Source organism: Setaria viridis, chromosome 9, assembly GCF_005286985.2.
Source record: "Setaria viridis chromosome 9, Setaria_viridis_v4.0, whole genome shotgun sequence".
NCBI lineage: Eukaryota > Viridiplantae > Streptophyta > Magnoliopsida > Poales > Poaceae > Setaria > Setaria viridis.
This window is the reverse complement of record NC_048271.2, coordinates 43171965-43193309: the sequence shown is the minus strand read 5'-3', so window position 1 is coordinate 43193309 and position 21345 is coordinate 43171965. Positions and strand designations below refer to the sequence as shown.

The window sequence follows — 21345 nt, the reverse complement described above, 5'->3', positions numbered from 1 at the left end:
AAAATTATTTTCATGAACCTGGAATAATTTTCTACTGAACTTGAAATTGTACCAGGATCATAAAAATATTTCTTCAAGAAAATATCATCCCAATATATAATCAAGTATGGTTTTATTTTGAAAAGCTTACCATAAGAAATAAAATTGGGCGATCATATTTTAATTTGAACGCTTGGTTTGTGAGATATGGAATTGGTTTCTGTATCTTTGGTAAAATGTGAATGATGCCAACATCTTTTTTCAATCAAATGTAAGCAAAAGCTGGACCAGCCAAGGAAAGCGGCGCTGATCCCAGTTGCATGAGCGAAAGCATCCAAGAGAAAGATTGTAAGACGTACGGTCCAAGCACAGTATGGTTCACGGAAGTGGCCCAATCATAGGAGTGTATGTAGACGACTCTTTCTTCATCTTTGTAAAATTGTAAGGTTCACAAGCATTTTAATACTTCACATCGAGATCCTCTATTTCAGCACCCAGTCGCGGCCCCTGAGCGCCCCACGTCGTCCCGATTTCGTGTCCGTCCGATCACGCCGATCCGGCCGTTCGTAGGGAGGCACGTGCCATTTTGCAACAATACCCTCCATTTTCGGAAATCAACCCAAGGTCCAAGAAGGCCCGTCGTCGTTAACAGTGGACGCGCTCGTGTTTCTTATACGGGGACCCTGATTTACAAAATATTTCAAAAAAAAGAAAAAATTCCGATTTCGCGCCGGCCACCGACATTTTTACGCGCATCGGCAGCCCCGACCCGGTTCCCTCCCATTCTCTCTCTCTCTTCCCTCTTTCGAACGGCCGCCTCCGACGTCGCGCCGCCCGTCGCTGCTGCCGCCCTCCTCTCCTCCCCAGCGCCGCCGGCAGCCCCAGGCGCACCCTCTCCCTCTCGTCCTCCCTTTTCGCCCCCCTGTGAGTGGGTCGTCTTGCCCCGCGACCCGACCCCGGCCAAACCTTAGACATCGGATAGCTTTGGTGGCGGCGGTGCAGCCATGGGCGCCACGACCGCGCTCTGGTGCTTGATTTGGAGCACCGCGTTCGTGCGTGGGTCTAGACAGCGGTTCTCAGCGGCAGTATGGGCAACGGCAGGAGCACGAGCGGCGGTCCGGCGTGGGGTGCAGCGGCGGGACCTGCCCGCAAGGAAACGGGAGGCCGCGGGCTGAGGGGTACGAGTACGCGACCAGTGTGGAGGCGTGGGCATGGAGCAGAATTAGCGCCCCGTACGGCGGAGGCCCTCTGCTCTGCGCCTGCCGCGGCGCCCGCTCCTTCCTTCGCCAACAGCACGGGCTGCCGCGCTCCACCGACTACTGGCTACCGACTTCGTCACCTGGCGCCAGCTCGCTTCCCCTTGCCGCGGCCACGACAGCATAGTTTTACTTTTATCATGAAGCTGGCAAATGGACAGCATAGTTTTACTTTTATCTACCTATATGCATCGCTGCATTTATAAATTTCTCTCACACTAAATTTGCATTCATATGTCGATGACAGAAATTAGTTGGTCTAGTTGATTTCCAAAATGTAGAACAGAAATGCACTATAGTCTTTCAGATTGTGGCTACTATTCTTTTGTGTTAATGATTGAACTTTACGGGTTACAATTTGAGTGTTTATGTGTGGTACCAAAGATAAGCCAATAAGACAGATGATATTGGTATTGCATTTTTGAGAGCCATAGACTACTACTTGGTTTCCCAACAGACAAAGGTAAGCTGTTTGGCAATGACAACGGTGGGTTCAGTGCAGGCATCATGCAGTCCTAACGGTACTCCACTAAATTTCCCACCCTTTCTCAGCCAATTTAAGGTTTGTGATAGTGCGCATCATTCCCAAATTTCACAACTTTGATCAAGCCATAGGCAGAAAATATGAACTTTGTCCGTGTTTCACCTTTTGGTTTGCATAGATCTTCTTTGAGCATAAAAGTAGTGATAATGCTACTGATCATTTGGCCATGAACCTGAAGTACGAAGGACCATCAGAGATTATATTTTTTTATTTTGTACCTCAAAATACACAAAAAGGAGAACTTATTTTTCGCTGGTACCAGAAAAAGAAAAACTTCAACATGCCTTTACTGCCACAGATATGTGTTCATTACTGATAGTTATCTCAAAAAAAAATATTTGGTTAGTAAGCCACAAGGAGATGCTTTCTTGATGCTACATCAAGCCACAAAACTCATGCTTAAAAATCCTAGCACATTCTTCACTGTTTCTAACAAATGCCATTTTGCTTAGACCAATGCTTTGTACTTTTTTTTTAATGTCAACCTGGAGGCTCCTACTTTTTGATGGCCTATTCACGCTTGCTTGTGCTACAGTTTTTTATTTTCTTCATGCTATGGTCACATAAGCTACTTGAAAATGTTTCTTTTTTCTTCTGTTCAATTTCAAGCATCAAAGTCCTGTAAGATTATGATGAGAAGGAAGAAACACGGGGCAATTGCATTGTGCCTGCGCTTCTTTTCATTTCTTTAGTTGTTCCTAATTCAGATTTGATAACCACAAAGGATGCTAAAAGCATTGATTCGTGTTTTAGTTTTGCTTGAAATTTCATATACATATTGTCTTCAGCCAGCTTCACTGGATTGATCCTATTTTTAGTAGGTTTCTACAAGCAAAACCAAAGATATACATGACCGCTGGATACAAAAGATATATGGGATTTCTTTTATTAATATCGTAACAATTCTGCTTCTACTTTTAAATTCATTATGATTTATGAACCATTGAGACAAATTCATTGGTTAAAATAAGCTTTCAAATGCATCACTAACTTGCTCTTAATTACATGACAAATGAACTATCGAAACAAATTCATTGGTTTAAATAAGCTGGTAAATTCATTCTCTTTGTTTATACACTGCGCATCAATTTTACAAAAATTCTCAGAGACAGTGACATTTATGTTTCATTTGTATATGGGTGAAGGTATCATAATCCAAGTCAGTATTATGGAATTAATCTAGGTGTCATTCAGTTTAGTTGTGGAACTCATGCTATGGGAACAAGCTCTCAGATTCTATCATGAACATGGATTATTTCTTTGCCCTAAAGTTAATATAGAAGCAACTTTGGTTTCAAAGTTATACTTGTGGTCAAAGTTTACAAGCATAATTTTATTTGCACTACTTCACTGATGGATTTTCACCATAAATTAAGTTCTATGTTCTGCACCTTTGTTTTTTTTTTTTTGCCCCCTTCACTTCTCAAATTGGACGGTAAGATGTGTATCTCTAATTTTTTGTCCACTGAATGTAACAGCATGCTTTCTATTACATTTATGAGATTTCTGGGCTATACGTATCCTTTCATTACCTCTACCATTTTTATGTCTGCATATATAGTTGCCTTAGATTTGATTTGAATAACAGCTTGACTAGCTACATGTGAAAAAAAGGACAATACAACTTGCATTTGATCTGAATGACAGGTCCACAATGAAGCTCATTGATTTTGATATAAATTCATAAATAAATCACACCACCATTTTCAACACTTGCCTGGGAGATAGGCGCGCCTCCGGCGCGCTAGAGTCTCTAGTATAATATGAACTGGGCCGAATGACATCAGTTCAGTTAGCAGGGTTCTCTTTTTCCTTTTTGTTTTTCTTTGTTATTTTCATTTGTTGTGTTTATCATCTGTAAGATAATTAAATATTGTACAAATTTATGGTTTTTATTTTTTTACCTTCCAAACATCTTTATGATGTTAATGTAATATTTGATTGTTCCATAAATATTATACGAGATATCTCTTGTACTATTTTCAAATGCTCCAATGACACCACTATATTGTTCCGCACTAGAACTTGATTGTCTCAATACAATATTTAAATTGTGCCAACAATTAAATTAATTCATTGTTCTTTGGTAGATTTCAGATTGTTCTGGTAGTAATAAATTATTTAAATAATACAATTTAATTTTCCAACAATAAAATTGAGTATCTTCGGTTATTGTAGCAGCGATAAATTATTGTTCTAATAGTCCAATTTAATTGCTTCTTATAATATGTTGTAATGTTCAATGATCTATTTTTAGTTCCTGATGAGCCAAAATTTAGTCACCTTTGGTATTACAATTTAACTGTCCTCTATTATATTAAAATGTTATCATGGTATATTGGAAGTGTTCCCATAATATTATATTTTAAATGGCATCGTTCCTCTAATATCTTAAGGTGTTTTCATGATATATATTCAAATTGTTCCATTGCTTCTATTGCATCATTCGTTGGAACAATTATTAATTTTTTTTTATAATATATTTGAATGGGTCCCATGTTTCTATTGTATTGTTTGGTACACAATATTAAAGATTATAATTCATTGGAAAAATTAAAGATTATAAATGTGGATGAAAATATTATATAGTAATTACTAACTAAAATCCATCACAATAGATAGCTCAGGTAACAGTTTTGTATCAATATGGTATTATCTTAGAGTATTAAATAAATGAGAGAGCAGTAAGTTAAAAAAATTATTATTAACTAGGCGTCTAATTTTTAAATAATTTTCAAATATAATATCTTTTAAAAATATTAGTTCCCGCACAGGTTGATGGACTAGTTTTCTATAATAAAGATAAACATGAATCATTGTGTGTATGTTAAGGAGCATAACGCCAAACACTATTGGAAGAAATATTGGTGCCAACTGGAAAAGCTTTGCATGTAGCTCCAACTAAGGTGTTTTTTTTTTGCTTTTGACGTTACTTGTTAGAAACTAAGCTTTGCCTGTCGGAAGTAGGATTGTCATTTGGTAATCTTGAGTGGGGTTACAATTAGTCAATGGCAAGAATAGCTAGATCACATTGCACCTCGATTCTGTAGCTGTTAATCATGGTTTTATTCGCATAAATTGTGGATGTGTTATGTTACTTGTGTAGTTGTGTTGATTCCACGGAGACTCAAAGCTTTGAGTCGTGAGTTCAGGTCACTATATAGCCACTTGTCCCAAGCAGACAGCCCATTAAGTACTCGCAGTTTAAGTTTCCCTATATAGCCACTTGTCCCACTCGTGAGTTCAACTATTGCCATGAAGGTTGTCAGAAGGCTGTCCCGGACTGGTCTGTGCATAAAATACTCGCAGTTTAAGTTTCCCTATGAAATGGACGGCTGCTTATCCTCGTGTGTTTTGTCCTGCTCGTTTCCCTACACCAGTCACGGACGACCTCACATCACCTCTTGCCAACCCCATTCGCACTTCGCCGCCCTTTCTTTCACACCCAGCGCCGCCGCCGCCGCCGCCGCCGCTTTCTGGTTACCAGTGATCGGTGCGCCTCCGATGATGGCGGCATCTCATTTGGTGAGCGCTGCCCAGTGGATCGCAGGAGTCATCACGGAGAAGGTCATCGCCAGCAAGCTCGAGGAATGGGTTTCCCAGTTCTCCGGCCTCGGCGGCGATATCGACGGTCTCAAGGCGCAGATGAGGTTCGTCGAGACGGTGCTAAGCATGGCCCAGGGGAGGCGGATCCGGAACGCTCATCTGACCAGCCTCCTCTCCAGTCTGCACCAGCTGCTGTACGATGCCGACGACGCCCTGGACGAGATCGACTACCACCGCATCCATCAGGATGCGCAAAGGCGAGACCAGGTCACCAGCGTCAGCACGCCGTCGACGGTGGCCACGGCCGTACTGCATCTGCTGAGCGCTGTGGTGAGCCACCAACCGTTGGCCTCCCCCACGTTCAGGGGCATGTTCATGTACCCCGGGCCTTGGGGCCGGAGGAAGCGGAGAAAGCTCGCGCACCTACCAGCTTGTGATGCCAATGCCTCGGGCCAGCCTGGGTTGGAGCTTGACCGGAGCGCTCTTGGGCGGCGGATCAGAGAGGCCACATCACAGCTGCGAGATGTCAGCGAGCAGGTGCGCAAGGCGCTGCAGCTAGAGGAACTGGAGTCTATCAGCCTGGCGGCTCACAGCCTGCCTGACAATCCACGATTAACGACCTCGTACCCCGCCGGAGAGCACAAGATGTTCGGCAGAAATGGCCAGAAGGACAGTATCATTGAGGTGCTCACCGACATTAGATGCTCCAGCCAGAGTAGGCTGCTGGTGCTCCCCGTCGTCGGCAACGGCGGCATAGGAAAGACTACTTTGCTGCAGCACGTGTACCAAGACCAGAGGGTCCGGTCCTTCTTCCACATCATGATGTGGATCTGTGTATCCCACTGCCATAATTTCAGCGTCCTGCGGCTGACGCGCGAGATGCTGGAGGCCGCCACCGGTAAGAAACAGAACAGGGGAAGCAAAAACTTGGACAGCCTTCAAAAGAATCTAGTTAGACTGTTGCAGGGGAAGAGGTTTCTCGTTGTCTTCGATGACCTTTGGACTGTCGACGAGAAAAAATGGGAATTGCTATTGGCACCATTCAATCATATCAAGGCCTCCACCAATTGTACCATCTTGGTGACCACCCGAGACCGCCGCGTCTCAGAGCTGATCAGCCCAATACCAGCGATCAATTTGAGTGGTCTGGACGGAGAAGCATTCTGGGATTGTTTTAGAGCTTACATATTTGATGAAGAAAAGCATGACGGGCATCAACATTTACAGCCCATTGGAAGAGAAATTGCCAGCAAATTAAACGGTTATCCATTGGCAGCGAAAAGTGTAGGGGCGTTACTGAGGAAGGACCTGAGCATTGAACATTGGAGCAGAATATTAGAGAGCAGAGCATGGGAAGAACAGAATGGAACTGATGGCATCATGTCTATTCTAAGGCTTAGTTACGAGTACCTTCCATTTCATCTCCAGAGGTGCTTCTCCTATTGCTCGTTGTTTCCAAAGGGCTATCGGTTTCTTGAGAAAGATCTGGTGCTTATTTGGAATTCACAAGGTTTCATTGATACTAAGTTTGATAGGAAGCCAGAGGAAGTTGGTCATGGATATATGTACCAGTTGGTGAGTTTGGGATTCTTTCAGAAGGTCCATCCAAAAAATTGTGAGCCATGGTACCTTATGCATGATATAATACATGATTTGGCAATTAATGTCTCTTCCAAATTTTGCTTGACAATCGATCGTATCTCCATGTTCAATATGCACCCATCAGCGACCATTCGTCATATGTCCATAATTACAGAGTCTATGTATCATGAGGAAATATCCAGTAATGTGGCACGCAACGAGGACATCGAAAAGGTAGTAATCAAGATAGCCAGCTTGCTGCAGAAGAAATACCTGAGGTCCTTAATGCTGTTTGGCAGATATGATTCCAACTTCGCTCATGTTTTCAAGATGGCCTTTAGAGAAGCAACAAATATGCGCTCAATAATAATGTCCATGATGCCCTATCATGAACATGAAGGCTCTCTGCTGTATGACATAGGCCAGTGCATTCATCTCCGCTGCATAAAATTCATTTCTTATGATCATGTGCAACTCCCAGAAGCCTTGAGTAGACTCTACCATTTGCAAGTGCTGAATGTAGGAGGAGCCACTGGTGATCTGACAAGAAGTGTCTCTAGTGGATACACTGAAGCAGCAACTCCACCATGGTTGGCAAAACATATGTTTCTTACTTCTCTGAGATGTCTCTATCTCGATAACTGCAAGGGATGCAAAAATCTTCCAGCATTTTCGCTGTTTCCGGCACTTAAGAAACTGCATTTGATCGGCTTGCCTGATATTACACAGTTGCAAACTGCTTCATTAGAGGAAGTGATATTATCTGATATGCTAAAACTACAGAAATGGAGTGTTTCTGAAAAGCACCAGCTAATAGATGATCTGCAGGCACTCGAAATCTGCAACTGCCCCATACTGATAGACTTGCCTTTACCACCTGCATGCAACTCGGATATAGCAAATTACCGCCAACTCCAAAGTGCGGTGATTAAGAATTGCCCTTGCCTGATGGGATTACCACCGCTTCCTCTCGGTCCCAAAACTAAGCTGATGGTTGAGGATGTACGGACATTTCCATGTAGTCTCATGTCCTATAGTGCAGATACGAATCCAAGCTTGTTCTTAGTGGGGAAGGATCATCTGAGAGTTCTTGATGGAAAAGTTATGTCATTTCAAAATCTAGTTTCTTTGCAGGAGCTCTCCATTGATACATGTCCAAGCCTTACAACCATCTCATGGCAAGGATTCCGCCAATTTTGCATATTGAAGGATCTGACAATATATCGCTGCCCGAACCTACTCTCAGTGCCAATGACAGAAACAGAGCGAATGCTTGCTAAGGGACTTCTTCCATCACTCCAGAGGCTCGAAATCTGGTCATGTGGTATCACTGGAAAAAATCTATCTTGCTTACTGTCAAATGCACCAAATCTGTCCTTCCTGAAGCTGAAAGAGTGTTCGCGGATCAAAAGGTTAACCGTGCACCAACTGGCAGATCAAGGCAGCTCAATTTTTCTACCTGATGGTGTAGCAGCTGATGGTTTATTGCAGATCCAACCTCATTCTGTGTCATCACTCCAAGAGTTATGCTTTGACAGCTGCCCAACAATATGTCAAAATGGGGAGGGTCTCCGAGGACTCATCACACTAAAAAAACTGGAGATATATGACTGCCCAAGGTTTCTTTCCTACTTAGTGTTTCAAAATGAAGATATGCATCATGTTGAAGGTTCATGTCTCCTTCCATCATCGCTCCAAGTGCTCAAGATAACCAAAGCAGAGTGGAAGTCAATGTCCCTCAATGGACTCGCTGCCATGGAGAATTTATCCATTTGCCACAGCAAACTAGAAGCTCTTGACTTGGAATCCTCCAAAGAATTGAAGTACATTCAGGTTCTTGGATGTACAGAACTTACCACAGTACAAGGTCTGGAATCTTGTGTTGAGCTCAAAAAGTTGGAGGTAATCTACACTCCTGGGTTTTGGAGAGCTTGGGATCTTGAGCTGCAAAGAGAGGGAGAAAGCACCGAATTACTGTTTCCAGTGGAAGTCATCCACACGAGCGATAGTTCAATACTTAGATTGTCAATATGCAAGCACCTCAATCACCTTAGGAGGTTAGAGTTTCGTTGCCTTTCCGATAAACTGGAAACGGAGCAAGAGAAAGCACTTGAACAGCTCATCTCTCTCAATGAACTCCAATTCTCCGATTGTGAATATTGCTTCTCTGTACCAGAAGAACTACATCAGCTTACATCCCTCAAGAAGTTAGAGCTAATAAACTGTTCGACTATTTCCTCATTTTCAGAGAGAGGCCTGCCGCCTGGCTTGGAGCATTTGGTAATTGTTGATTGCAAGTATCTCGAGTCATTACCTGCTGGAATGTATGGACATTCCTTTCTGAAGAAATTGGAGATAAAGTCCTGTCCACGAATTCGGTCACTGCCAAGAGCAGGCTTGCCAGCTTCCCTTCAAGAGCTGAGGTTTGAAAAATGCAGCAGTAAGCTGCAGCAGCAACTCCAAAGGATGAATAAAGCTGACATGGTTATAGTATGGTCATGAGAAGATTTCTGTGGCAGAGAAGATAGTAGAGCTTTTAATTCCTCAAAGCCACGAAGACATTGAGCTCTTACCCTTAAGGTTTGACTTCCTAATCATGTTTATATGCTTAGTAAATCATCCATAGCATACCATGGAAATTCATTAAGAGTAGAAGTAAAACAACATGAACTTAGCTCAGAGGAACTGGTCTGGGAGTCAGAAATGTTGCTTCTGTGATCAAAATGAAACAACTAAGCATCTCTTTTTTTATTGTCATCATGCCAAAACCATTTGGAGAGTTGTTAATGTAGCTACTGGGTTAACTCTACCGAAATCAATATCTCATACGCTTGGAAATTGGTTAACAGGCATAAGTAAAAAAGATAAAAGATTAATTTTTGTTAGGGTGGCGGCTGTTATATGGGCGATCTGGTATGCATAATGATTTGGTCTTTGAATAAAATAATTTTCCTCTTTTATGCAGACTATTTTCAAGGGAGTATATTGACTATGATTTTGGTCTCTGTTGCAGCGTGAGAATACAAAGGAGACCGTCCGTTTGGCAGGCGTTGGAAGTGGTCGCCTTGGATATCTTTGCTAATAATGAATGGAGAAACAATAATAAAGTTTGCTTTTAACTTACTCCTATCGTTTGTGTACTATTTTCCTTTCTTATTTGTGATCAGCTTGAAAGCTGAGAATTATGTAAAAATTTGGCTGTGTGCGGTCGTAGAGATCGGAGACTATTCCATTTTCTAAAAAACCAATGACATGAACTCCAATGGACCGACTAGATGCGTGCTTGTCAGATTGATGGACCTAGGTTGCGAATATTGCAGGCTCCAGTTATTTACCATATGTTGAGTACAACAAAAACATTATCGGATTACCTTTCCTATGAAATGTTGTTGACAAAAAAATCATAATAATGGCCAAAACTTATCCTCATACTGATTAAGATTTGTAGGAACGGACCTATTTGTTAATAGAACTTCTTTTGCTGCAACAACGTTCTGAAGAACCGCGGAACTGAAATTTTGGCACTAAATTTGTGGAAAGATCCGAAATATCTGATTGTGAATACCTTATGTTAACCATGTCTGGTTAAATTATTTAGCAGGTGTAGGGACCCTTATTATTTCCTGACAGATAAAATCTCTGGCTTCTTGGAAAATCACCTCAACTGTGTGCAACGATAGTCCGTAAAAATGCACGTATAGAGCATTGTACAAACAAGCTTATGGTAAAGCTGAATATTGTACAAACAAACTTATTTTGAAGCTCCTGTATATACACGAAAGCCATGATAAGATCCTGAAAATGAGAGGAAAAGATCAGTGTCCAGAACGAGAAATTGCATCATTATTTATCGCCCAGCTAATAGCAAGTTTCGATTATAATGGAAACGCTGATTGTGTTGCTTTGGAAAATTTTTGCAGATGTGAAGCATCGATCCCTAATCCAACCTTGGGCGCCTTGCGGCTACCTGAAGGACTGAAAGGACGACCACATGGGGAAGTGAATAGAAGTCTATAAAAATTGCTCAACAAGAACCAGGCCTATATCCCAATCGTAACCCAAAAACACACTGCACGTTGTATTGTCAAGATGACGTTAGTCAACACGTGACAAGCTCACCCTAGGAACGATAAGCAATGCTCAAATCACAGCAGAAACATATCATGAATCGATTCCATCAAATTTGCTCAAAATGAGATTAAGCAAGATCACTACTGAGTGATTACTCAACTAACCATGCAAGAGAGAACGACTAAAGATTAAACATGCTTAGCAATAGATTTTACTAAAGAATCAAAGAGCAGGTGCACGTACTGCTACTGTCCATCGGCTGAACATGCAAACTCAAGAGTTAACAGAAACAACTCGACTAATCCCCAGCACAGGCTCACACGAATCACCATCAATAATAAATGACACTAAGGACAAGAAAGTAATGATTGCATGATGATTAGTCACATAAGAAGATAATACTCTGTACGCTTCAGTTTATCAGCGGGTCAATATTTTTCTCTCACAATAAATCAGCTGTTTCAGCTTTTCAGCCCGTTTATAAATCCAGCGAAACAGTCCCAAAAGATGGTGCACAACCTGATGACCGAAACCTGCAGCTTCTGTTGCTAGCTAGCTTGCATGTTCGCTTCAGCTTATCAGCCAGCTTATCAGCCACCGAACAGTATTTTTCTCTCACAACAAATCAGTCCATTCAATTTTTCAGCCGGCTTGTAAGTCCAGCCGAACACCTTTTACCTGCTGCTGAACGTTGTCGTTGCTGGGCTGCAACCTGCTGGCTCACGTGCGCTGCTAGGTCGTGCGCTGCATGCGCAATGGGCCTGGCAAGGTGCAGCCGCTGCCTGGGCCTCCTGGTCCGCACGGGCTGGTGCACTTGCTTGCTGGCCGTGACCGTTCACGCCTGGGCCGCGAGAGCTGAGGCGGCCTGCTTGCCTGGGACGCTCCTTGGGCCGCGTCGCTGGGCCAGCTACTCGCGCTTGGCACGCGCGGCCTGCTCAGCTGCTGGTTCGCTGCTCCCCCTGCGTAAACAGACTGACCCGAAGAACAGGAAGAACTCAAGAACTACCGGAACAAAGCTTCAAACTTCAAACGAAAAATCCTTCCTCAATAATCCACGGATCGAAACAAAACTTGAGACAAGGATGCAATACTTCAATAGAAAATAGATCCATATGACGAATCACAAAAAGCTCAAGTATTCATCTCAAATCTGGAAGAAAACCGAAACCCTAACAGCACGATTCGGGAAAAACTCGAAATCAAGCCGGATTCGTGAGGGATTTGAAGGGGATCATATCAAAGATGCTCTTCAAGGTCTTATCAACATTTCCTTTCAACCAATCTTATAAGATTCGGGCTCAAACATGATGAACGAAAATTTCCTAAAAAATAGCTCCAAAAATAGAGAAAGAAAAACGTTCGGGAATCAAAGATTTAGCACGATTTGAGACAACAAACGAAGCTAAATCACGAGAACATCTTTTATACAAGATGAGGATTAGTCTCCTCCCTTCATCCACCCACTAATGATGAAGAAATCAAGAGATAAAGAGTAATCACCCTCTCATCTCCTTCCCTCCTCTCTCTCTAAGCACATGACTAGCCTTTAAGCCAAATGATTATGAGTTGCTAAGCAAAGAGGTGCTGAAATAACTAGCCCCCATCCTTATATATAGTTCAGGACAAATGACCATACTACCCCTAACACTATAACTGGATAACTACCCACGCAGGGGCATTTTTATCCAAGTTTTTTTCCGCACATCAGACGGCGACTTTGCTTCGTCTCGACGCAAGCTTCGCGATAACGCCACGTGACCTCCTTCTCGAAGCTCCGGTCGCACCGGGCTCGCCCCCGGTTTTGAGACCCAAACCGGGAAACCTGCCTACGCCTTGCGCGGTGGTTTTGAGATCCAAACCACCCAAACCGTCCATCTTCGCTTGGCCGCCACACGACCTCCTCGATGTCGACGCGTGTCCAGCCTTCGCCAAGCCTCCTGCTCGACTCGACCGCCGCCGTCTCCATCCCGTCATGTCCTCTCGCCATTCCGTGCCCCATGTAGACCGCACATGACTTCACCCGGACTCCTCGGGTCCATCGGTCCAAGCCTACTCGCGTTGATCCTTCACCGCCCTTGGTCCATCGGCACGAACCTTTCGCTTGACCTTTACCGCACGCCGTCGACCGCCACATCGCATCCTACACCTGCACATCATAAGCCAAGAGCAACATCAAACCAACACAACGTTGTCAATCACTCATCATCCAAGGGTGACCACCATTGACCCTCGCTACCGCACGTAGGACCACAAGTGCCGGCAGGCAGCACCAACGGTGGATGGCGAGTGGATACACTGATATGTTGGCACGATGATCTCGGCTAACTACTTTGACCGAGAAAACAGGGGATCAGCACGATCGATGGGCCAAAGACCGATTCCTGGGCTTGGTCCCAGGCCACGCCGTGCCTGCAAGAGGGTCCCCGACACCTATCATGAGAGCTGAGCTAATGAATCGGGGGAGCCCTAGACATCCTACCGATCAGGAGTACACGACAGTGGCCTGAAGACCATTGCCTCCCGCTGTCCCTCTGTGACGCGTCTCCAGAACCGCGAGTCTACATCCTCCACAACACGCCTGATCGGGCAGGCCGCCCGGGGTCGTCAGCGGCCTCATATAAGGCATCTACATGTACACGGTCAGTGCAAATGGGTTGATTAGCTTATGTAATTATTAGGTGTTCATATCAATTAGGCTACTGATCCCATGGGTAAATAATGCTTAAATTCTAACATGATAATCTATAGAGAGGTGAGTATTGGATCAGGGTCTTTCGTTATGTAATGAGCATATAAGTGTGTACTGTACCACTTTTTTTGGTCGTCTGTATCAAAACTTTCGTCAGTGTCAGCAGTTTGATGCGGCAAAGAGTGAAATAAACTGCTAAGTGGCAGAGCTAGAGACTAGAGTTCCTCATATGCCTCGTAACCTCGGGCTAGCTGAAACTAGAGCCATTACCGATAATTTTTTCACCTTGGTATTTGGAATTTTAATGTTAGCTTTCAGTTTGTAACTTTTGCATATATGTACTGCCTCCCCTGTGCTAGTTGGATAAGCACTACGGAAACCTTAAATTTGCCGAGTGTATTTTTTTTACCGAGTGTTTTTTTGCGAGCACTCGGCAAACAAGCTCTTTGCCGAGTGCCAAGCCAAAAACACTCGGCAAAAAAAAACACTCGGCATATCGAGGCTTTGCCGAGTGTCAAATAAAAAACACTCGGCAAAGCCCCCTCTTTGCCGAGTGTCAAAAAAAACACTCGGCAAATAGGGGGGTTTGCCTAGTGTTTTTTTTGACACTCGGCAAAAAAATAATTTTTTTTTCCGTTTTTCGCCATGAAATTTTTTCTACTCCCCACATACAACATGTGGTACTCCATGTTAAAATTTGGTATATTTTTAGATTTATTTGCTATATTTATTTAATTAATTGAATTTCAAGGAAATTTTTGGTATAAGTCAAATTTGAACTGCAAATGATTCAAATTATGGAACAAAATGAGTAGAAAAATGATATTCATATTATTCGGCCCTATTTGAGACCTGACCCATGAAATGACAAGAAATTTCGAACATCTTGTTCAGGAAACACGACCACGAACGTGTGGCAGTGGTATTTTTAAATTATAAAAAAAACAAGCAAAGTCTGAAAATCATGAGATTTGTCATGATGTGATGATATCATAGGTGGAGGCTGTGGAAAAAAATTGAGAATGTTTTGCACATTTCGTCACATACGATGTTTACAAACCGAAGCATCTCAGAAGAAGATTAGTAACGTTGAGAAGGATTGCATAAGATTTGGAGTCAAAATGACGGTCGAGTTTTGATTTGACTACAAAACTTTTTGTATAGTCAATAGAGAATATATATTGGTTCGTGTGAAAATTTGGTATTTTTTTGAAATGGTTGGATATTTTTTAAATTTTTTCAAAATAAGTTTGCCGAGTGTCCTACGTTGGACACTCGGCAAAGAAACCATTTACCGAGTGTCCACGTAGGACACTCGGCGAACTTTTGTTATTCCCAACCCCGCACCGGCCGCACCGCACCTTATCCCCGGCCCGCACCGCACGCGCGTACCGCACATATCCGCACCTTATCCCCGGCGCCGCCCCCGAACTCCCGAACCTTCCTCTCTCCCCCCGCCCCCGGCCCCGTCGCCCGCCGCCCCCCGTCCCGCCGCCCGCCGCCCGACGCCCGACGCCTGGCCGCCCGACGCCCGGCCGCCCGCCGCCCGACCCCGCCCCCCGCCGCCCCCTTCTTCCCCTTCCCCCGCCCCGCCGCCCGCCGCCCGACGCCCGGCCGCCCACCGCCCGACCCCGCCCGCCGCCGCCCCCTTCGGATCTGGCCGCCGCCGCCCCCTTCTTCCCCTTCCCCGGCTCCCTCCCCTCCGGCCGGATCCGCGCCCCCTTCTTCCCCTCCGGCGCGGATCCGGCGGCCCCCACCTCTCTCCCCTCCGGATCTGGCGTGTGGTGGCGGGCGGTAGCGGGCGTGGCGGCGGCAGCGGCGAGCGGCAGCGGCGTGGCGGCAGCGGGCGGCAGCGGCGGGCGGCAGCAGGCGTGGCGGCAGCGGCGGCGGGCGGCAGCGGCGTGGCGGCATCGGCGTGGTGGCGGCGGGCGGCAGCGGCGTGGTGGCGGCGGGCGGCAGCGGCGTGGCGGCAGCGGGCGGCAGCGGCGGGCGGCAGCGGCGTGGTGGCGGGCGGCAGCGGGCGGCGTGGTGGCCGTGGCCGTGGATGGCCTGGGCGTGGCGGCGGCGGCCAGCTGGAGCTGCCCCCGATGGCCGGGTATGTTTTTTTTTATTTTTTCTGGAAATATTGTTTGCCGAGTGTTTTGTGCCACTCGGCACACCCTTTGCCGAGTGCCCGACCAAAGACACTCGGCAAAGTCAACTTTGCCGAGTAAAAGATTGCCGTGTGCTCGTCGCCGAGTGTTACACTCGGCAAACACGTTGCCGAGTGTTTTTAGGGTTTCGCCGAGTGCCTGGGGCACTCGGCAATTTGTAGCTTTCCCGTAGTGAAGCCGGGTCTCTCAGTAGTGATTGAGACACTTTCTCTCAAAACCATAGTATATTGAAAGAATCTAATAACAAGCAAAACCTAATTCTGGCGATCAGAACTGCGTCTTGTCCTTTACAAAAAAACTGCATGTGCCTTATAAAAAAACATGATACAATACATCGTTCTGGCAGGCAGCGACAATTTTTCTGTCTCTTACTTGCATTTAAAGTCATTCGGGCAGTATGAAAAACCCATGACGTACGTCCACGCCCATTCTTTTGCTCCAGCCGTACTCTCAATCGTTTCATGACTGGCTCGAATTCGCGGCATAAATTATGACGGCATGTAAGAAGTTTATTTGACTCACGTTCCATGCACCACTGGCTTTTCCTATCTTTTGCACGCATAGCTGGGTAAGTAGAGCAAGGATGTAGCCTTCGAACCACCACTCCATACACGTCAGGGTAACTTTGCCAGCCAGTCACCTCGATCCGTCACAAGAGAGAGGACTACAGACAAGCGAAGGAGACACATTCCGTTTGGTCAAAGACGACGCCCTAGCGTGGCGTGACAATTGGCCAGCTCAGCTCCCTGATGACGTTAATGCTAAAATTACGTTTCACCGAAAAAATCAAGGCTATCTTGTAGCATAAATTGGTAGAAAAAGGAACCACCGGAAAACATGTATGGTGGAAGCAGGTATAGTATTTTCCAGGTCAGGAACGAATTTGGAGCATGTAGTGTATGTCTGGTTGTTAAGGGAGGCTACCTTTTCGTTAAGCCGTGAAGAAGATACCAAACCTTGTGATTCGTCTGACCCGGCTTGGTCTTTCTCTGATCCTTGCCAAATGGAAACGTTGTTGTGAATGATCAGACCTCTCAACTAACTGCCTGGAAACATGCGTCCCCATCGTCGGCAACTGGTGGATTAATTGTTAAAACAGAAAATTAACTAAAGATGTAGGAGAAATCAAACGGAGCAAAAACACTTACTCCCTCATTTCGTCGAAATGTTTGCTCGGTCCGTATGCCTAGATGGCAATGGTATATGCTTGATGTTTGATCAAATTGTATCATATTTTACTCGTTGGGATAGATCATAAATAGGTCGTCCATCCAGTAAGAATAAGAATGATCCGATATTTACTGAAAATTCATTCGATATTTGAGAGTGCAAGGTATGTGAACCGGATCACAAACATTTTGAAAAATGAATGTAGTATTGATTAATAAATAATTGGTGCTTCTCCTAGCCTGCTAATAATTATATGACCAAGGATCATGCACGGAACCATCCAAGTCAGCGGCGGCTCAAGCGTAAAAGCTAAAGGTAGCAGTTGCTGCTTTAGGGACAGCGACCCAGAAGATTATATAAAAAGTGGAGTGGCATTATATTTTAAGCAATAGGAGGATGCTAATTAACCTGATGGTGATGGGAGAAGGAAACTAAAACAGAATCCACAATAAAACTGAGAAATTGCTTCCGTTTCATTACCATCAAATAAATTCTGCTGAAGTAGCTAGTTTAACTACATGCGTTCTAGATCAGTATTTTCTTTTTTATTGGATCTTGATTGAGAGTAGTAACATTTTTTCTTAGCTGGTTCAACAAAATTTTCACTTAAATCATATGAGAAATTGGGGGGGGGGGGGGATAGCTGGTGAATGTAGGATTTACAATTGTGTAGCCGCAAAAGGAAAAATAAATGCAATGGCCTCGATTAGTTAGGTTGATCCTGAACTTAATACGAACGAAATCAATTATATCTTGCGTTGAGAAAATCCAAAGTTATGCATTGTCTCATATCTCGACTCAACAAGGATGCTCAATTTTTCTCGACTCAACAAGGGTGCTCATATTTTTCTAGATATATTTTAGGAATTAATGATGCTATTTTTTAATTGATATGTGGCGTGCCCATCAACAACGAAGTACTTACGGTAACTTTGTCAATCTTAAGATATTATATCGACAAGTTTTTTAGAGGTTCTTATAGATTGGCTTTGCGTGTGTGTATTTCTAGAGGTAATCATGTGTACATGTACGTGAGTGTTTGCGTCTCTACTGTGTTTCGTAAAAAGAGTGTAGGCCAATAGTTCTCATTCATTGAACAGCTTATATCCAGGGATATGGTTTTCACTTTGTGATCATTGCGAAACTATCCACGAAAATAAGAGTTGACCACGATTAGCCTGTGTATAGTCTCAAGGTGATTTGCTCGATCCAAATTAAATTTAAGTGTAGCCTAGCTATAGTTCCCATTCGTTGAGCAGCCTCCATCCAGGGTTAGTGAACTGCTGTTGTCTAACAGACTAAAGCACGCCTCAGTTTTCCCTTGCTCCAATCTGAAAGGTAATTATTAACTACAAAAAAAACATAGTAGAGCAAATTGCTCACCAAACTCTTATTCAATTTTTAAGCCCATGCACATGTTGTGTATGGTTTATGCACAATGACATGGTCAATGTTGCACCCCTCCCGCCTATATAGCTTCTCACTTGAGCAGCAACTCCCCATCATCACTTCTTCCACATCACATTCTGAGATTCTCTACTCAAACATTGACTGCGAGAGATACCAAGCACATCTCTAGCAAACATGGCCACTGCTGCTACTTCATCGAAGATGCCCGTTTTGGCCGCACTCACCTTGCTGCTCCTAGCCGTGGCGTGCCGGGCCAGCCCGTACTACCCTCTGGAGCTAGGGTACTACCGTTACAAGTGCCCCCAGGCTGAGGCCATTGTGAAGGCCGTCATGGAGAAGGCCATCGGCCAGAACCCCGGCAATGGCGCCGCCGTCATCCGGATGCTCTTCCACGACTGCTTCGTCGAGGTATTTTATCATTTAATTTACATATCATCAGAGTGCGCCAAATTATAGTTAGTGCAAATAACAGATTTATATTGCAAGTACTATATAGTATATACTCTGACAAGGTTAGGTAAGCTAAACTTGTTTCATGGTTGACTAGGGCTGTGATGCTTCCATCCTTCTGGACCCGACCCCGTTCAGCCCGACGCCGGAGAAGCTGAGCCCGCCCAACAACCCGAGCCTGCGCGGCTTCGAGCTGATCGACGCGATCAAGCACGCGCTTGAGGCGGCCTGCCCCGGCGTCGTCTCCTGCGCCGACATCATCGCCTTCGCGGCCCGTGACGCGTCCTGCTTACTCAGTCACGGCAGGGTCAGCTTCGACATGCCGGCGGGCCGCCTCGACGGCACCTTCTCCAACGCCTCCGAACCGCTCAAGTTCCTGGTCCCGCCGACGTCCAACCTCAGCGACCTTATCTCCAGCTTCGTCGTCAAGGGGATGTCGGTGGAGGACCTCGTCGTCCTCTCCGGCGCGCACACCGTCGGGCGGTCCCACTGCTCGTCCTTCGTCTCCGACCGCCTCGACGTCCCCTCCGACATCAACCCGGGGCTGGCCGGGTTCCTCAGGAGCCGATGCCCGGCCAACGCGACGAGCGGCAGCGGCGACGACCCGACGGTGGTGCAGGACGTGGTGACGCCCAACGACATGGACAGCCAGTACTACAGGAACGTGCTGTCGCACACCGTGCTGTTCACCTCCGACGCGGCGCTGCTGACATCGCCGGAGACGGCGAAGATGGTGGTGGAGAACGCCAAAATCCCCGGGTGGTGGGAGGACAGGTTCGAGAAGGCCATGGTGAAGATGGCCAGCATCGAGGTGAAGACCGGGTACCAGGGGCAGGTCAGGAAGAACTGCAGGGCGATAAACCACTACTAGTTGATCGTTTTGCAACTGCACAAGTGTGCAACGCGTGAAAGACGATCGTTCTTAAGAAAAACGGCACGGTGATTGGTGAAGGATCTATCGTCGGTCGGTTTAGTTGTTGGTTTTTTATTCTTGACCGAGATGCAGTGTATTTGTCGTAATGTCAACTGTATTGTTATCTTTGTTGTGTTTTCGTCATTTGCCCTTTGTTTGATTTCTTCAAACCCTGGAGAGTTTTGTGTACGTGATTCTTTGATTTGTGTTTCTGTATTCGGAATATATATGTTAAATAAAGTTGAATAAGTTCAGTTTATATTACTGCCATCATACATTTCGTACATGTTTCGTTGACTCTTTCACAATTACATCTTTAGGCCTAAAGTAAACAAGTAATACAACTTGGTCGGCCTGAACTGGTCCGGTTGTGCTAGTATAGCAACTAGAGCACGCGTTGATTCTTTTATTTTTTTTGCACATACCCGCAAAAGGATGTTCATGCGGCAAATATCCCCTCTTGCATAATGTAAAAACTACTTGATGTCTTTGCAACATCCTAGAAATAAATCTTCAAATGTACTTTCATAACATCATAACCGTACTCTATATTTAGTTGTTCTCAAAAAAATATGAAAATCAAACTAATATTTTTTTTAATTTACCTATTTATTAATTTTGTTTTACAAGAACTATTTGTTTTAGGTATTTTCTTTCCAATTTGTATGGCGATTAAAGTACCAACTTTCCATAGTTTTTTACTTGAATTTGGCCTTTACTTATTGTGCTTTCATGACTCTCATTTAGGTATTTTGCTTCCAAATTTATATGAAACCAAACACTATTTTCATTTTTTATTCCGATGTTATTTATTAATTGTATCAGGCATGGTTTCTTAGATTTAATATAAAACATTATATCAACATAAATCTAACAATGTATGTTCTTTTTTATTAATGTAGTAATTTCTAGCCCTATCAACGAACACGTGTATAACACTCATTTATTAAGGTAATAGAAGATTGAGGTAATACGTATGACTGCATCAAAGGTGCCATCGACATGTTAACAAACCATACATCACAAAAAATAATTGAAACACCGACAAGTAAAAATGTATAGAAATAGTATAATACAAAATTAGCATGACATCTCAACACCCTTTCTGTGACTCCACGCGCGAATTAGGTGACGGCTTTTCACCGTTTGCCGTTTCTTTAGTGGCAGGGCGGCAGCTCTTTCGTCGAAAGGAACGGAAATTTGTGGATTGACGAGTGACAAAGCAGGAATCAAAGGAGAAAGACGTGCGAATCAGACGCATGCTCGGCGAGGTGAAATGTCGCTGCCGCGCCCTCGCGTGCGTTTCGTGGACGTACGGACTCTAACTCCATGCGTGCACGGTACCATCGAGACATACTGTAGCTGGAGCCTGTTACCACTGAGAAATTAAAGGAGATAAACCCCCGCTATGTATTTCCTACATAAAATAAACCTGATTAAAACCCTGCTATATGTTTCCTCTTATTGCTTCGGCCTATAAAATATTCATCTTCTTTTTTGAGATTTGAGACTAGGATCGTGCGGCCTATAAAATATTCATCTTCTTTTTTGAGATTTGAGACTAGGATCGTACCCGTGTGTTG

At 44.6% G+C, this 21345-nt stretch overlaps 2 protein-coding genes across 3 annotated transcripts; both read left to right on the top strand.

Annotated features, from left to right (window-relative positions):
* Nucleotides 1-4946: 4946 nt before the first annotated feature.
* Nucleotides 4947-10180, top strand: LOC117835161 (uncharacterized). 2 transcript variants are annotated; one of them, XM_034714538.2, is made up of 2 exons: nucleotides 4947-9486; nucleotides 9872-10180. In XM_034714538.2, exon 1 carries the CDS (start codon nucleotides 5035-5037, stop codon nucleotides 9406-9408), a length of 4374 nt encoding a protein of 1457 aa, XP_034570429.2. In that variant the 5' UTR covers nucleotides 4947-5034; the 3' UTR covers nucleotides 9409-9486; nucleotides 9872-10180. The 2 variants fall into 2 exon arrangements, with proteins under 2 accessions (XP_034570429.2, XP_034570428.2); XM_034714537.2 differs by having other exon boundaries at nucleotides 4948-9486; nucleotides 9920-10180.
* Nucleotides 10181-18465: 8285 nt separating this feature from the next.
* LOC117836955 (peroxidase 2) lies at nucleotides 18466-20021 on the top strand. The gene is made up of 2 exons (XM_034716486.2): nucleotides 18466-18807; nucleotides 18947-20021. Exons 1-2 carry the CDS (start codon nucleotides 18574-18576, stop codon nucleotides 19718-19720), a joined length of 1008 nt encoding a protein of 335 aa, XP_034572377.1. The 5' UTR covers nucleotides 18466-18573; the 3' UTR covers nucleotides 19721-20021.
* Nucleotides 20022-21345: the final 1324 nt, after the last annotated feature.

Excerpts from the sequence above, each read along its gene's own strand:
- LOC117836955 (XM_034716486.2), top strand. The coding sequence starts at position 18,574 with ATGGCCACTGCTGCTACTTCATCGAAGATGCCCGTTTTGGCCGCACTC. Across the intron at positions 18,808-18,946 it reads TCCACGACTGCTTCGTCGAG|GGCTGTGATGCTTCCATCCT; the intron begins GTATTTTATCAT and ends ATGGTTGACTAG.
- LOC117835161 (XM_034714538.2), top strand. The coding sequence starts at position 5,035 with ATGAAGGTTGTCAGAAGGCTGTCCCGGACTGGTCTGTGCATAAAATAC.